The sequence below is a fragment of the Phalacrocorax carbo genome, chromosome 13 (genome assembly GCF_963921805.1).
Source record: "Phalacrocorax carbo chromosome 13, bPhaCar2.1, whole genome shotgun sequence".
In the NCBI taxonomy this organism is placed as follows: domain Eukaryota; kingdom Metazoa; phylum Chordata; class Aves; order Suliformes; family Phalacrocoracidae; genus Phalacrocorax; species Phalacrocorax carbo.
In genome coordinates, this window is record NC_087525.1 from 8,381,390 (window position 1) to 8,399,953 (window position 18,564).

Below are 18,564 nucleotides of genomic sequence, written 5' to 3' on the forward strand. Positions count from 1 at the left end.
GAGGATCTCCTGGATGAAGCTATGCAAATTATGGGACTGGTAAAGAAGAGAAGGAAATGGGAGGGTGAGCCAGTCCTGCGGCATCCAGCCCCTGCCCGGCAAGCTCTGCTGCAGGGTTCAAAAGAGTGAAGTAGGAAACAGCTGCTGGAAAACCACCTATGGACTGGAAAAGCATGACTGCTAAAATATAAACCTCAGCTAGAAGTAGTACTTGATTTTCCTGGATTTCACCGAGAACAAAGATCCAGAGTCTACACTCCCAAATGCATGACTGGGGGGAATGAAAGGCAGGGCAGGACTGACTGATAAATTTTCTTCGGGTTCCCCCTCACTGAACCCAAACAAACAAGCAATAACTGCAGCAAAACCCCCTTCAGTGAGCACCAGAACTTGCTCATCCCCATTACTAATGCTGCCAGTGCGGGAACGGGAGTGCTCACCCACACAGCAACCTCAACCGTCCATTTTGGCATGATAAAGACTCCTAAAGGATGGATAAAAAGAGAGGCAACGACAGTTTGGGGACCAAACCCAGAGCTCTGTCATGAGAGACTCGTGAGCCAGAGGGATGTGGATTGCCCGGCTGGGGCAGCAGCAGCTCCCACCCCCCTGGCCCGGCACGGGCACAGGGACCATTTGTTCCCCAGCTAAACCCAGGCAGCGCCGCAGCCCAGCCTAACCCAAACCAGCAGTGCCGACGAGCACTAAATTCAGTAATTTTCCCCTCAGCCTCTTCTCTCAATTTCAGCTCTGACTCCTCTATCTTTTATTTCTTTTTCTAAAGACACATTTAGAGATGAAACCATTCATAACTGCCTATCCACAGACAGTTTGTGGCAGCATAATTGACAATGAGTCTGCTGCAAAAATGAAAATGCTGTTTTAATAACCTTGGCCTAAAATACATTCTGTTGTATGCCTCAAAGGGTTTCAATAAAAAGTCAACCTGTAGAGACATATTTTCTTGGCTTAAACAACAATCCAAAGCATATAAATGTAGTCCAACTATAATGACATATTTATAGGCCAATAAAGCTTACACTGCAGCTTTCATACTTCACTTAAAGGAAGTCTGTAAGAAGCAGTGTTATATAAAATAATTTGAATTTTTTTTTCAAACTATAGCCCAAGGAATACAAATATGCAACTTTGCCATATTTAACCAATAGTGTTTACATTGCTTAGTTGCTAAAAATTTTGTAAAATGAAGTAATTCCTCATTTGGTGACTTCCCACTTGTTTACCAAATATGGGTACACAAGTCCATTTATTACGAAGAAAAATCCCCTAAATAATTCTAAAGACAAAAATAAATAACTAGCGGCCTTAGTAGTGAATGATTTAATCAGACCAATTCTTCTGGAAAAACAGGTTCTCATGTTCATAATGAATAATGCATTCCTGAGCAACTCTATTTTTATATGCTGCATTGTTGTTATTCTTTATTTTTCTCAACATTTAAAAGAAATATTCAGAAAGCTATAAATAGTCTTAAGACATAAACTGCTAGCATTCAATATTGACATATTTGTAGAAAGGGACAGAATGTATAACATAAATACCTCAACAGGCAGAAAGACATAATTCTTAGAAATCATTTTTCAGGCTGAAATCTTGAAGCTCACACAAAAAAATGCCATTGCTAGATCTTTTATTTAATACAGTCCTAAGGAGAAGTTCTGCATAATTCACTAGTGATAAAAACAATGGCATTTTACAGAAAAAAAAAAAAAACAGTTTCTGCAGAAAAGAAAGGCAAAGAGAAAATGAAAAAGGAGAAAAAAGAGACAAGAGGAAAAAAGAAGAGAAAAAAGATATGAGAAAAAGAAAATAAAGGAGACAGAACTACCAAATTTGAATTAGGGTCTACTTTCGAATATTGGTGGATGGTTCCTCTGGGTTGTGGATTACCCAGGTGTCACCTTAGTTTTGGCTACGCGAGTGCCACAGAGCGTATGGTACAGGGTATACGCTGCTCACACAATGCCCCATTTTGCCTGGTTATTGTTTAAAGCTGCCCTGCTCCCAGCAGCAACGTGTTTAATTAAGTATGTTTGTGCAGTGCCACTTCTGTGGTTCTGTATCAGCCATGTTTTCATTTCATCCGGGTTATTTCACCCTTCACCACTCCTGGATAGTCTGTGAAAACTGATTTTGTTTCTTCTGTAATGTTTGGGGTTTTTTTTTTTTAGCTCCTTGGTAGGGATACAGTTTCCTATTACCTTCTACAGCTCAGTTCAAAAACATCTAGTAGGAAAAATTTCAGAATCTACTCACTTTTAAGGGATTTTTCTGTAATGGAAACATGCCGTTTCATAGGAAAAAAGTGGTCCAGGAGATCACCTTGTTTGTCTAGGCCTTTTCAACACCTGGTTCAGCAACTTCCTCATCTACAGCCAGGGTTAAACCTGGGCATCGCTACAGACTCATGCATGGCCTGCCAGACTAGCACAAGAAGGGATTTGCTCCCTTCAGACCCAAGTTCTGTACTAAGCGGCCTGCCCTGTCACAGCCACCCCACTCTGCCCCGTGGGGAAGCCCTCCATGAAACATCCCCATGGGTGCAGCACTGAGTACACGATTAGGAGGGGAACTGCAGTGGTTGGAAACTGTGGACGTGCCGGAGATCACCTCTCTATTTGGGCTCACTAGCCTTGCTAATAGAGCTGTGCTGATGCCCTCACCTGAGGAACCTTTACACAACAGTGCACCACGCTCCCTTGCGTTTACAACCCTATTTTAAGAGAAAAACTACCCCATTCCATTGTGCTGGAGATGTACTGCAGAAGTTGTTGCTAATAAATCTTTGATCACTGTGGCTAAGCATTGCTCTGTTGGCAAGGTGCGGAGTATTGGAAAAGGTCTGTGGGCACGCGTTGTAACCGGCTCTAAACCTGCCATTTTGACAGCAGAGAAGCTACAACACTGGCAGCTCAAACCTCTACGTCTTGGACGCTGCACATTATGCTACTGCCTTTGCCTACAGCTAGGGAGACGGTAATTCCCAGAGCACAACATCAACCTCGACCAACCACTCAGAATGAGATAAGTACATCTTCTTCACCTGGTGGGTGTTAAACCTCCATCCCATAGTTAAGCCAAACACCAGAGCTCATGGGTTGCCTACAGGATGCAACCAAACAGGGCTGCTCGCTTCACAAGCAATGAAGATCACCATTTTTCTGAGTTTTTCTCAGGTCAGTTGTCTATATCAACGTGCCTGATCAGCTATAGGTCTTCCTGAACCTTTGGTTACACTTCCTTCAACCAGTCATGATGAAGGCAGCAATCGTAATCTAACTTCAGTACAAATACCCTTTTCTACTGAAAAAAAGAGACCCAACTATAAAGCCAGAGCCACCAACCGAAAATGAGCAACATCAGAATGTGGGTTATCAAAATTATACCATATAGTTTGCGTTCCATAAGCGTTTTCAGTATAACCCCTACTTTCAAAGGCTTAACATACAACTATAAGCTTTAGGCTTAAAGATAATTTTCTTTGACTCCTAGGGTAGATAATAGCAATTTCATAACTTACCTCAAGGGTTTTTTTTGTTTGATAAAAACAAAAACAAGAAAACATTAACACACAAAACTTCTGTCTGAAAAACATTAAGATTCTTCTGACACAACAAACAAATGCAAATAAATGTAGTGCGTAAAGAAGATGCCAGGGCAATACCAGAGAAAATTACTGCATTTAATTATGAACCAGAAGAAACCACACAGAAAAGCAAAAAAAAAAAAAGAGAAAGAATTGCATGAGTTATTTTCTTCCTGGAGACGTAATGAAAAATAAGATCAACTTCCAACTGTATTTTAATCTTCCAACCTACATATCTAATGGTGAGATGCAAGATTGACAAAGTCACTTCACTATTTGACAAGATCAGAAAAACGAGATACAGAAGATAATTCCTCCAAAACAGATCTTCTGCTTACTGTAACTTGGCTTCGATGCCAACACAGTCGTGCTGTTATAAAACCAAACTTGGCTTATATGTATCAGCCTTAGCTTTTAATTTCTTACCTTTTCATGCATTATGGCCTAAATCTGATGCTCTTCAAACTTGGAACATTTGTTAAAATCTTGGTACAACGCAGAAATGTCCCTGGGATGCACTTCAAAGTGCCGTCTCTGATAGCCATTATGTACCCAAGGTCCTAATACCACAAACAGACATGTTTACCAACAGGCGACCCAACTCCCTCGGACCCTGGGTACCCACCATGGATTTTAGAGCTGTGAGAGCGCACCAAAGCTGCCCCAGAGCTGCAAGCCTGTCTGTGACTAGCTGAAGTAGCAGAGCTTCCCGTTTCCCTCCCTAAAAACAGAGAGGCCTACCTGGAGAGAACAGCAGGGTGCTCGCAGGGGGCCTACACTGTATAGTAACATAAAGCTCAAAGGGAAGTGCTACAGAAGGCTAAGGAAGGGACACCTCCCTACTGAACGAGACACAAAGCTGACCACAGACAGGACAAGCACTAGAAGCAGGTGACAATCCTGCGCTTCCAGAAGATGGGGCATGAGAAGTGCAAGGCCTCTGCCCTCCCCTGCCTGCCTGAGGAGGCCTCAGGAAGATGTGTGAAGCTCCTCTCCCCACCATGCACAGCTCTGACCCGATCCCTCGGCCTGCAGAGCCCCAGGGAGAGCCCTTGACAATTACTTGTGCACACATCTTCAGGGTTGAGCCTTAGCGCTCAGGGACACGTCTACGGAGCAGACAGGCATCACAGAGTTACCCCACGCTAATCTTGAAGGAGCCTGAGATGAGCTCACCACCACCACCACCCACCCGCTCGGGTACCTCATCGCCGCACCTCCGCCCGAAGCACAGACATACCTTGGGAATCAGCGACGGCTTGGCAGGATCAGGCTCATCTGCCTTCAAAAGACGCTCACCCACAAGCCCCTCCCCACAGGAGAAAGTAAGGGATACTCACCAAGGTCAGCCTTTTCCTTCAGGATGTCTTTGAAGTTCAAGCCGCTGTTCAGTGTGGATTGCCTGTATCTCGTCAAGGCCTCTTTCTGCCCATTTTTCCCCACATCCATCGGTTTGACCGGCTCAGCCCGGAAACCACACTTCCACTTGGAGAAATCGGACTGTGCCCATTTTGCCAAGTCCTCAAGCTTCACAGTAACTTTCTCTGAAACAGCAATAACTTCATCCTGCAAGAAATGGTCAAATGAGACATGTCACGTGGGGTCCCACGATGACTGATAAACCCATTCCACCACCCCCCATAGGCTACTGGAAAGCCTATCTTGCTGTTGGCAGATCAATCTTTCCATAACACAGAATATCTAGTACTTAATTTATTCCTCCTGCCACCTAAGTGGAAATATTAGTTGTTTACCTGAAACAAATACACATGACAATTTCTAGGACCAGGGCAATGATCCTAAAAGGCATTTGAAATGCAGGTTGCCAAATCAGTCTGTATAAACCCAAACCCCTGAGGGAAAGTTTGTTTTTTAGGTGCAATTAGCTGCAAATGTAAAAATTCACGGCTGGATGACTAATGGTTATAGCTAGTCCTGAAATAAATGGACTAAGTAAATCTCAGATTCTTGGAACTCTGACTCACCAGAAAATTCCTGTGTTTATGGTACATTTTCCCTTGGCTTATACACAAATATTGAATTTAACTTTTGTCCTAAAAATTAAATAAAACTGTGATGTAATCCCAAAAGAAATACTACATAAATGTTATGTGCTTCCCACCAAAAGAAACTTGCACATTCTCATGTTTCTTAAAACCTTTTTCAAGATCAGAACTGTAATTTTTTTCCCTTCTTAAACATACATTCTAAGAAAAGCACTTAAACTTAGTTTAGCCTCCAGAACATATACTCGAATTAAACAGCTCTAATTGCTGAATTTTATCCTTCCAGGAAACCATCAACTCCTCTCAGTCATGATGAATAAGCAGAATGTTTTATAGCTGACTCCAGTGAGCAAGGGCTCAAGAAAGCCTCAAAAAAATAAACAAACAAACATACACGCATATCCAGCAAGATATACTCCAGATTTTTTAGTTAAAAACAGCAGAAATAATTTATGTTGTAATGAGAGCTGGCTGCACACCACACCTTGCACACCACACATTTCTAGCACTAAATAATGTTACAGGTTCTTGAAATAAATAAGCCAGAATCCAATTTTTCTCACAAATAAACACAAGTATTTGCAAAGGGTAGAGAAATTCTTTGAGTTATTAAACAAAGAGAAAAGCACGATTGATTCTCTGGTTTTTTTTTCCCACTGCACACATTCCTCAGGAAATAAAATACTGCTCAATAGGAAAAAAAAAAGCTTTCTTGTGATAAGTTACACACAATACAAACCTGAAGTATCTCTAGTAAAAAAGCAGATCTGATATTCCACTCTCCCTTATATAATACAAAATCGTTTTATAAGCAGGCACCTTCATTACATTTAGCGCAATAACAAATATTTGGTCAGAAACGAACGGCATGCTTATATGCTAAGCAAGCTTGTAATGAAATCTTTTCCTTTATCATTGCACAGCATAAGAGCTTCCACCGAACAACAAACAGTAACAGTGATGTTTTAAATCTCTGTTTATGACAAACATCAATACTTTGTAAACAAGCGTTGGGTACTACAAAGTACAATTTCAATGGATGGTTTCACCCAATTTCATTACACCATCCACTTGAAATAAAAAAGCTGTAGCTGCTATGCATTTTATAGCTATTACATGGTGATTATTAAATGTCAGGATGGAAAAAAAAATACATGTATATAAATATCAGCCTGCCTGCAGACAGTCTCAGGAATTTCTGGATGAAGTCCTCTTTTAGGATGTTGAACCAGCTACTACACAATTTCTAATGTTCAACACTAGCAACAGTTTAAAAAAAACCTGACTTGAAGATCAGACACGGTTTTGGTCAAAATATTATTTTCCAAATAGCTCTCATGATCAAATGATTATGATTTCAATTACTAGTTTCTTCATATCCTTTCCAAGAACTGGTATGACTAATTTTGGCTGGCATACAAAGTAAGCTGAGCAGACAATTTATTAACCAAAAGAAAAGTACAATCACTATTACATCATCAATGAATAAACTTGTTTTCGAGAATACAACCTTCACACATACGCACATGATGTGTACACAGGGGAAAAAAAAAGGGAATTAAAAAAACCAAACAACCTACTGTAAGAAGGCTGAAGTGATGCTGGTGCACTCACCAGCTCTGCCTAGGCTGCCACGGAGGGGGAATCGGAGAGGCAGGAGCAGGGGAAGAGGTAGCTTTCGGGGGGCAGGGGAGAGCACACCCCAGCCGTATGCTTTCTGCAGCAGCAGCACGTCCATGGCCATAAAAATACATGGTGTTTGGCATCCCCACACTGATGTGAGGGGCCAGGTAAAGACCCTGCATAAAGACCATCGCGTGCTTGCCTCAGCCCTTCACAAAATGGCACTGGGACTCTAAATAAAGCCGCCATGGTGCAAAGGGGCACCCGGAATGGCACCCCAGAGCAGCTGAACACAAAAGTGGAATGCATGAATATAAAATATAGAAGAAATTCAGGCTGTCACTGCGCCACAACAGAGGTTGTGGGCCAAAACCCCCCACGCAGGCGGTTCTAGTTCAAGGGCTGCTTTTGGGGCCGCCTCATCACCCCTGCGGCAGCCATTTCCCTAAAGGCACCAGGCTGGCCCCCAAATCGGTTGGGATCACCCGAGCAGGGCATCTGACTGCAGGGTAAGTCCCTTGGGAGGGAGACCAGGCAGCGCCACCTCTCCAGCACCTGGGAGCGCCCAGCCATCCTCCACACCAGCACCAGCCTCCTGTCCTCCCCTCGTACTGCCAGCAATCACCACGGCTGCACCAGGGAAACACTGCTGAATTCACTTGTAGCCAAAATACAGAAAAAATACCCTATATATATCAGGGCCTGCCTTGGGTCACCCTACCCTACACACAGTGGGACTGGGTAGACCTGCTCTCTCTCACCACTCATTTTTTGAGGTCTTGCTCATTTCTGGCCCAATTCAGAGACAACTGGCCATGTCCTCCACAACTCCCCACACATCACAGCAGTTCATGGGTTGGACCGCAGTCCTCCAAACACCACTGCCAATGCCTATCCCACAAGCAAGGGACTGCATCTCTGGAAATGTTTTCAACCTGGCGCCTCATCATATGAACACTGTCAGGCAGCAAAACGTGGCGGGTAGCTTCAGCCCCTTCTTTTTGAGGAGCCCGAGCCACGGGCAGCATCCAGAGAGGCTGTCTTCCCCACGTCTTGGCAGTTTGCTAACACAAGAGGTCATCTGCCCCAGCGCCACCCAAGCAGAGGTCACCCAACTATTTAATCAGCTCTGGGATTTTGATACACCTTGCCAAGCTTTCACACATCCTTAAGCAACCTTTCCAAGTGCTCAGGCCCAAACTATGAGTCATGAGGGGTTTTTATTATATTTCTGGAGCAGCAGGTGACAAAAGAGTCCCTGTCCTTTTTTGTTAAGCAAAAACACCTCGCAGCCCTGTGTCCCAACAGAAGTTACTTCAGGACCAGCAGGGCTCTGCCAGCTGCAGGAGCCTCCGTAACCATTCGGTATCAACTGCTGCGCACCTACTGCCGCAGCCCTTCTAGAGAAACCCTTTCAATGAGATGACAAAGGAATACAGATGTTGAATAAATAAAAACCAGGTACACGGTGACACATGACTAACAAACCTTTAGAAGATTAAAGAAATCTGCTGTATAACCTTCATGTCATTCATAATTACATCTCTGTGTAAACATGAAAAAACCCCCACGTCGCATACAGTGCATATATATCTCTCTACACAAAAATCAACTCATTGTGTATTAGCTATGCTCTGAAGTGATATGTTTATGAGGTCTCCATTGCATGGTTAAGTCTTTATTTGCAGTTTTTCCCTGCTACAGCAAGATGAGCTTTGCAGGAAGAAACAGCCAACGCCAATTTCAGCTCTGCTCAGGAATGAGATTTATCCTGGATGTGCCTTTTTGGATGCTGACTGACCAATGGCAACGCTTTTCCCAGCCACAAAGTTGTCTAAATCTCAAAATAAGTACTGACTATAAAAAGAGGCACTTTTTCTTCTGTTTCTATAAAAGCGGGTATCTAGTCAGCCTATAATTTTAGCACATCTTACAAGACTCCTGAGCAAAGGACGATACTTCCACCTATCAAGTGGTAAATGGGGAGATAGTTAAGAAAGACGGTGATACAAACCCTTCTCATCCCTCTCTTGTTTTTTAAGAGCTTATCAGATTTGCATTTTCAGAGAAATCATCCAGGGAGAAGGGGACAGTATCTTCTTGAGAGCCGTTATGCTTAAATATTATGTCACTGTTGTCTAAGCAACCATCACAGCCTCCCGAAAGCACAGAATGCTATATTGCCTGACTCAGCAGATGGTTGAAATACTTACGTTCAGGGAAAGAGGTCAGGTAGTCAGAATAGTTTAAAGCAGATAATTATTTTTTAGAAGAAATATTAACTCTTACAAGGCAGGGAGTCACAGGGTAGCACCGGGAGGTCATACATCTTGATTGCACACCCGCATACGGTACGTCGCAACTCCTCACTCATTGCCAATAACTAGGAAAGATTTATATTTTAGAGACACCAAGGCAGCCCTAAAAGAATTACGGTGACCGAGATATCTCAAAATTTTGACGCGCTGAGACTGTTTTCACGCCAGTGCTTCCAGAGGTCATTTAAGGAATTCTGGAGGGCACAAGCGAGTTGAACACCTGCTTGGCTGTCTCCTAACATCAAATACGTGGCCTAGAGAGAAACTGGAGACGTACTGTAAAACCTTTTGCTGATAATTACAGAAGACACTGCATGTCATTTATCTGATCAGTATGATTTGCATCAGAAAACATTTTCAAGCCTTTTTACTGAAACCTTTAGCATGGTAGATAGCTGGGGATGCATATTTTACAACCCAGTACATTGCCGATGAAAATACATTCATCCACGGGAGCAAAAAATACAGTGCAACTCTTACGGACTGCATTCATTGAGGATAACAGAAATGCGTATTTCATTCAGGCAGAAAGAATTCTCTTATTCTGGGCTTTTTTTACATCCCATGTATTTTTTAGGTTTTTTGTGATTTAGGTGAAAAGGACCTTCCCGTACCGTGCACAACAACGCTGTTCTCACCTCGGGAATCCGGTTCCCTGCTCTAGATCCCTTTGAGGAGATGAAGGTCACATTGCAGAGCTGGAGAAAGGGAGGAGGGGGCTTATTTCCAGTGAACCCCTCCTTCCTTTCTAATTAACCCCTCTCTCATAGCAATACATTTACCTGGGTGTTTGGGGAAAGTATCGTCACCCTTACTTGCCAGCACAGACAAGCCAAAAAGCCCTGTTAGCAGCGAGTCCATAGTCCAGAGCTGCTCTTCGCCATACAGATGCTACCAGGACTCTAGGACAGTGATGGAAACCAGGTCATGCCAATTCAGTCCTAACCCACTTGCCGAAAGTCACTCAGGAACCTAAACCCAGGTCTCCAGAGTCATCTCCTACAAGCAGTACTTCACCCAAGCTTTCCTCCAGCGACCTTATTCAGCCCTAAAAGGTAGAGAATGTTTGTACAGGGCTGCTTTGCTCTCAGAGACTTTCTCCAGAGAGAAAAAGAAGGTCCCATCTCCCTGCCACCCACTGTGGACTGGGGACATACATGGGGGTTTTTAAGACTGCAGGATCACAGACTCTAAAAATCTGTGGCTGCATCATAGAAAAGGTCTGGCTCTGGAAGTGCCCTGTTCAGCCTCCCTACAAGGCACACAAAGGACTCTCCCACCATCCACTCCCTTATTACATGTTGCTCTTCCAGTACAACCTTTCTAAGCAGGCTGGGGCATAGCTCTGCCAGGCAGGAATATCTGCTCCTGTTCTGTAGCTGGGAACACCGAGTTACAAGGAAGCCTCACAAGAGGCTCCAGCACCGGGCACAGGCAAGAGCAGCTTTCTTTTCCCCTTTCCTGCCCCGAGCGCCTCATCTGGTGCCACCTCCTTGTGCATCTGCCAGCCCAGGGCAGACGGAGGCATCCCGAAGGATGCGCAGAGCAGGACTGACCACTGGGGTCTGGGCCTCCAATGCTCCCTGGAGATGCCAGCGTGCAGGGACCTACAGAGACCACCACTCTCCACCCATGAACCTACGGGGAAAGCCTTGAGAACGGCAACATGCACAGCCCAGGAATTTACCTGGCACAGGAGAAATTTGAAGAGGCCAAGGCAGAACATCTCATCTGTTAATCCTTTGCTAATTACTTTAAAGGACTATAATGATCTCATTAAATTCAGGTGACAGGTATTTCCCCAGCCTACCACACTACTTCCCCAGCCTAAGCACAGCTGCACATAGCTGTCTGAAACTCAAGCCAAGGGAGAACGCTATGTCCCAATGTGTGCATCCCATATGCCAGGGTCCAAAACCCAAAAGAAGACACTGAGATAAAGGACACAGGTGAAGCATGGGAAATCCTACGGTATTTGCTTTCCCCTGTATTAGCAAGCAGCTTTTTTGGCATGGCTCAGTACCTCCAAAGCGAGACACACAAAATGTCCTGGGGCAGGGCAGCACCATGTTTTTCTAAGTCACTTTGTGGGATACTGGTACACCTGGGCCAGAAGTGGGATGGAGATGGAGCGCACAGAGGGATGGCTGTGAGCAGGCAGACTAGACATTTCTGCTGCAAGCCTCCTCCTTCATTTCTGGGGTGGGTTTTTCTCCCTCCTCCCACTCCCGAGCAGAGGTTCAAATTGAATTTATATCTGTCACTGCAGATAGAAGTTCTGACCAAAGAAAAAATAGGCTTCAGTCAAAATGTTTTCCAGTCAGATAGCTCACAGATCTCAAAGAGTTGTTTTAGTTTAGGCAAGTTGACAAGCAATTCATTCCTAATTTTGCCTACTACGGCTACAGTACGAAAAGCTTTCCTCGTAGATTACATAATTATATTTTTCTTAACAAGGAGTACATTGCATTAGCAGGTTTAAATTATGCAAGCTTATTCTTTTGTCTTTTGTTATATTGTGTTCTATTGTGCTGGTAAAACAATATGTGCTTTAATTAGCAAATATCTGTAAATAATTTACTTGCTTTTCATACAGCAGAACAATGGAGCCAATTTTCACATACATCCACTGAGCATGTCTAGGGGGTTTCTTGCCAGAACCTTCCATTGTTCAGTATCTGTATCAATCTGCCCATCATTAGCAGCTAACGTTCAACAACCCAGGAAGAAATTAAAGTTTTGGCCCCCAGGAGCAGCTCCAAGCCCCCCAAACCTGAGGCTACGCTTTGCAAAGAAAGATTAAAATATCCAGAAAATGAAAACAAACTCTTTTATTATCTATAACCCTGGCACCTTCGCATAGAAACATGGACGCCTGCCAAGCATTAAGATCGTTGGATTAATGCCATAAAATGCCGATGTTCATCTGACCTTCTGACTGCATTTTAGCTACAAAATAAAAAGCTCAACTTGATACGACACTATGAATCACGCGAGTGTCTAGTCTCTGCAGGGTTAATGCTGGGTGTGAACCCACAGCACACACGCACAAACACACACACACACAAAGAAAAAAGCTCTTAAATCACAAGTGGGTGACTGTTTGGAGACTTAAGGCATTGTTATTTTGAATGCGAATGAAAGGGCCAGAACAAGCATTGCAAGAATATTTCAATTATGTATTTCCCAGAACTACATCTCTGAGCAACTAATGCAAATATTGCTCCCATAGCAGTAGAACTTCTTCCTGAATAAAAGCATATAAGAGCTTGAATCAGAACATACTTTCTGTATCATTCGCATATTGTTTGAATATTATTAAAAATGCAAAATCTACGTATGCGTTACTCTCCCGAGCAATACAGTAATTATGATTAAGGGACAAGCAGCACAAAAAGAGCCAATTTATCTTACTTGTGCTTAGGAATACTATTGTGTAACTAAGCAACTAAAGACAAAATATAGTCTAATTAATTCACTCCTATGCTTATTTAAAAGACACAATTAGAACATTTTTATTTTCCAGCCTGCACAGTATCTCAACATGCTTGAGGGTGTACCATGTGAGGCCTATTATTCTCCAAAGACAAGAGTTTAATGTTTAGTGCCACTGATCAGACTGGGAACAGCAACTCTGGAAAGCAGTGGGTGTATTTTACAGTCTGAATGCACTGGGAAGCAGAGGGAAAGGGAAAAAAAAAAAAGGGAGGGGGGGAAGCTGCCTTAAGTGACCAGATACGCCAGATTGCTGGCTAATGGTTAGCAACATGTGGCTTCTCTGAGTAACATCATTGCCCTCTCCTTCCTTTGCCAGCATATGCTACTGGTGGCGAGAGAGATAAAAATATACAGAGTGGATGTGCAATTACCAAAACCATGATATTTTATGACAAATGCCATTTCTCTAACACTGCTATTACAGTGCGCCTGATTTCCAGAGCTGAATTAATTTGAGCAAGTGTACATTGGAGATTGATGCTATTAGCATGATTTTTAAAGCACCCTTTAATAATCATAATCTGCATGTTTGAAACGTGTTGTCATTACCAGTGTTGACAGATACGAGCATGAGGCACACACCGTGGAGACTAAACCGGGGCCGTTCTCATTTCAAAGAAGAGCGTACAGATTCCTACACCTCTCAAAAATATCTATTTCTCTGCAAAGGTAGTAGTGCATTTTTCAAGGGGGGTGGCAACAAGCCACTAGCAGCATAAGAACCCACACTCCATCCAGCCTCTGCTACCTTTAAACCCTGGGGAAAGACCGCCGCACACAGAGAGCCCCTCAGAAACGCATCAGGCTTTCGAGGGATGCTGTGAGCACCTGTCCCAAAATGAAGAGGAGAACAAACCCATTGCCTCCCTTAACTTTCTGGAAGAATCTCTTCTGCAATTACAAATGACATATATTTATGGAGTGACTTTTTTTTTTTTCTTTCTCCTAATTAGTCTGAAAATGCAAAATACTGCTAGGGAAATAATTACAGGAAACTAGCTCTCTCCTCTCCTCTGTATGAGCAACGCTTACTCATGTAAATTACTTGCATGAGTAAGGATTATTTGCAAGGCGAAAAGCATTGCATCAGATCCCCAGTTTGGGAGAAGAGATGAAATCAACACGAGTTCGTAGTAAACTTAGCTCCCGATGAATGAACCAAAGGCAGATCCCCACCAACAGTCCAGCCTCAGCAGAAGCAGCATTCATGACGACGCAGGGCAACGCAGGGAATGTCATACCATGCAAAATAAATTAGTTGCTCGTTTGGGGTTTTTTTAGGAATTGTACACATCACATCAAATACCATCCCTGGATTTAATGAGCACCGGCTTTGATATATATTTTTAAGCCCAGTCTAATTAATGCCAACACCTTTAAAAACATGAAAATACAAGGCACTAACAAGCATTTTGCTCTAGAACTGCTTCTGCAAAGGTCAGCTGTTCCATAGCCCCGCGCTACCCCCTGGAGCAGAGAGGAGTAAATGAGCCAGAGGAGGATTCAGCCAGGACCCCGTGGGCTGCAGGGCTCAGGGGCTGAGCCCGCCTCAGATCCCCTGAGCGCCACAGGTCCAGGGCACTGCACAAGGGGACTGGGCAGGGACTATCTGCTTTCCACACGCACCCTGTGAAACTGTTTCAAGCAGGACAGCGTGCTCTTACAGCTGCTCCCTCCGGACCTTCGCAGCCCCCCGAGCATCCTCCTCCGAGCCCTGTGCAAGGCGCCTGCCATCACAGAGGTCTTCCCTTCCCAGGCGGGAGGTGGCACAGGGGACCACCCTGCCCCAGGAGCCGCCGGGGCAAGGTGGTGATTCCCTCTAGCAGAACAGACGCTTTCCCCATTTAGATGGTGGTCCTCCCAGGACTAGAGGACAGCCACTTTTTTCCCTGCTTGAGGGAAGGGGGAGCAGGCTGCTCCCACCCTCCGACCAGCACTGCACCTACTGCAGCTTTGGGGCTCAACAGCGAGGTCAGAGACAGCACACCTGGGCCCCTGTGCTTTAAAAGCAGCAACAAAGTTTTCAGTGGAGCAAAACTCTTCCAGCTCACCTAACGGCATCCCCAAGAGCACCGTCGCTCTCACAAAAACATCTCCGCTGCTCCTGCGCAGCACGGCCACTGGTCTGAACCCAATGACGGAGCTGGTCCCAGCCTCTGCACGCATGTTGCTCCAGGATGCCATCAGCATCGGGGCCAGGAGCACTCGTACCTGCACTACTGGCCCCATCCCATGCTTGCCATCCACTGAGACTCTCCGGGAAGCGATCTCTGGCCGGCTTCTGGGGCCGAAGGAGAGCTTCTCCGCCGCGCCTATGGGGATGCTCAGCCTTAGGTGGAGGGAGGGGTCCCTCAGCGGAAGCGCACCTGGACTTGAACCCTTTGCTGGGTCTGGGCCCCAGCGTATGGAAACATCCGGTTTTAGCAGCAGTCAGGGATATATTTAAGTCTGGATGATGAATTCAACTAGCTATAAAAAGACTTCTATTTGCACTTATCGCTGATTAGCTCAAACATTTGGCAATCAGATAAAATACGCCATCAGAAATTTCTGAGTAACAGAAGCATTACATACCTCCTCGCTTCTCCTCCCTCCTCGCAGCCACTAGCTGAATATTGTCATAGTGTCAATGCTGCTATTACAGAAAATAGGCAGCGAGCTGCTTGCATTAATCATGTCGCTAGCGCAGGTAGCTGCTAGCGACTATGCCTAAATCTCCAGTGGGCTCGATCGCAAGCCTGCAATTCGACCACTCGCTCCCCTCATCAACAATTTTACTGACAGCGAGTGCCCCTGTTGCCCTTTGCCTTGGACACTGCAGATCTGTGATACATGTTGGAGCACTGGTTACTTCATCCTCGCTCCCTCAACGTGAGACAAGGTGTTTTACCCGCTCAGCAGCCCGACACTGTGAATAAGATCTACCCTGATGGCTCTAACCCGCCTCCGAGTTGAGAGCTGCATCTCCTCCCGCAGGAGCCCAGCCCGGAGTTAGGAAGCCTTTTGACCCCAGAGGCAGCCCTGCCACCGCTTTGGGGACAGATACGGATGTCATTTACGTAAGGAACCACAACCGCGGGGTGGTTAGGTGACACAGCCGCCCTGCGCGCCCATGGAGCCGGCTACCCGCAGCCAGCGCTTCGCGAAGCGCCAGCCAGCACCCAGCCTTTTGTCTCTCGGCTGCCTCCACGTCCCTAAGCAGAATTCGGATCGTTCCAAACTATTAAAAATCGATAATAAAAAAATCATTCCAATGTCTATAAACAAGTTAATGGAGTAAGTGAAAACAAAGTACATTTCTTAATGGGAGTGTTATGTTGCCCTCTCTAGGCCCTGGCTCTCAGTGCCGGTTTCTGTAGGCTCCCTGCCAGAGAAGTATCACTCAGAGCTGTTGCTGTTGCTGCTGCTGCTGCTGCTACTCTGCTAATGAATGACTAACTTAGGCCAGAGGGGAAATGACATCACCGGGGTGTAAAGCACAACTGCATTAGGAAACTTTTTACCTGCTTTACATTTGTCATAATTATTCTGCACAATACGACCGGCATTTGCATAATTTCAAGGCGTGCCATTATCTTAACTGAAAATTGTTTTCATATGGTTGAATAATGCAGAATGACATCAGTTAAAGCCCCAATGAAATGCACAAGCATAATCACACAGCTAATTACTAGCGGTGTTTGCATGTAAAAATAAATAAAATTGTGCATATTATTAGGAGGGTACATGCAGCTGAGAACTCTCGTACCGGAGCAGTGTTTTACTCGTAATGGTAGGATTAATTTTCTCTGATGTTCCTACCACAGTAACATGAGCTGATCATTAAGGCGTATTAAAATGATTTGTGTCCCTTTCCCCACCCCCCCTCCCTTCCAAATATCTTTCATTTTACACACACGCGCGCACACGAGACACACACAGGCACAGTTTTAAATAGTCACCACGGGCAATTTCAGAGCATCCATTGCTCACTGTCATCTCCCCGATTCTTAGGAAAAGGTTCCCTTATCTCAGCGGCACGCACAGAAAATTAAAGTGACGAGGTGGCGGCGAGCGCAGGGGGCTCCGAAACGCCTTCCGACTGCGCACACATGTGTACGGGCACACGGCACGCCGGCACCTATAGCCGCGCGTGCCTCCGATCGCAGCCCCTGCGGACACGCACCCCTTCGCGTACCTGCACCCCCCGCGGCGCCTCCAGCAGAAGTTCCCCCAAAACACCTCGCCCCCCCCCGCCTGGTTTCCAGCCCCTCTCAGGGACCCTCCCCATGCCCGCAGCCCTTTCTGGGCACCCCATCCTTCCCCCTCCCCAAAGGGGAGCCAAAGCACTGAATTTAAAAAAGCAGATAACAGGAGGGAGCGGGGATGGGGCGCGGGGGGGGGGGGGGGGGATCGCGGCCCGGGGCGGGGGGCGCAACCTGCGCGGCCCCATCCCGGGCGGGCGCGGAGCTGCGCGGGCGCCGGTTGCCGGCGTGCGGCGTCTTTGCGGCGGCCGCACGGCGGCTCCGAAATACGCCCAGGCATATCTGCAAGTTATTTGAATGTATTATTCCCGTACCTGTCATTTATCACTTTATTCAACACGTCCCTGCCAGCTCAATAGCTTTTGATCTCCCTCAGCCTCCATTTCGTAATTTCCGCCCTCTTAAACATATCGAATACTAAAAAAAAGCCCCGAACAATATCGAAATCCACCCCAACGGGGTTTGGGTTTTTTTTTTCCCCTCTTTTGTGTGTGTTTTGGGGGTTGTTTCTTTTTTTTTTTTTCTTGTTGCTAACGAAGCCAGAGGGGCAGGGCGAGCCCCGCACACACTCCGCTGCCCGCCGGGCCGGGGGCACCCCGCACCCCGACTCCCTCACCCCCCCCACCCCCACCCCCCCCGCACAAGTTCCCGGGGCAGCGCACACCGGAGCGCCCCGACGGCGCGGCCCCTCCGCGCTGCCCCGCCACACACGGCGGGGAGGGGGACGCGGGTGGGGGGAAGCGGAGGTGGAGGTGGGGGGGGGGGGGGTAGCTGAGCCCGGGCATGCAGGTGGGGACCGGGGGAGGGGGGGGTCTGGACGGGGGGGGGGGGGCCGGCGCTGCGTTTACCACCTCGCCATGGTCACTGGTCCTGCCCTGGGGGGTGTCCTCGGGGAGAAAATAAAGTTTGGCGCTGGAGAGAAGTTGCCGGCTGGTGCGCTCCTCCCAGAGCAGCTGCAGCTCCGCGATGCAGGCGGGCTCCTCCGCTCGGCACCGCACGAAGAAGAAGTCGCCGAGGGAGAGGACCCGCGCCCGGCCGCCGCCGCGGCGTTGGAAGCGAAACGCCCTGTAGAAGACGTAGGGGCCGTGCGAACCGCACGGGGCGCCGACCCACTGCGGGGAACAACAACACGGCAGCGGCATCAGCGCCCGGCTCGGCTCGGCTCCGCGCCGCGCCGCGCAGCGCCGCGCAGGAGGAGGGCGGAGGGAGGGAGGGAGGGAGGGAGGGAGGGGACGGGGAGGGGAGGGCGGGCGGAGGGGAGGGGGCGC

The 18,564-nt window shown here is 46.5% G+C and overlaps 1 protein-coding gene across 4 annotated transcripts in view; it reads right to left on the bottom strand.

Annotated features, from left to right (window-relative positions):
* ARID5B (AT-rich interaction domain 5B) overlaps window positions 1-18,564 on the bottom strand; it is a 124,079-nt gene that overhangs the window by 105,265 nt on the left and 250 nt on the right. For 2 of the 4 annotated variants that reach the window (XM_064464753.1, XM_064464751.1), the window contains exons 1-2: window positions 18,148-18,508; window positions 4,948-5,173 (exon numbers count right to left, since the gene is read on the bottom strand). In XM_064464753.1, the coding sequence (XP_064320823.1) occupies window positions 4,948-5,173; window positions 18,148-18,438 (517 nt within the window). In that variant the 5' untranslated portion in view covers window positions 18,439-18,508. Of the gene's footprint in view, window positions 1-4,947; window positions 5,174-18,147; window positions 18,509-18,564 lie in introns of those variants that run through there. The other 2 variants (XM_064464752.1, XM_064464754.1) reach the window with 2 other exon arrangements.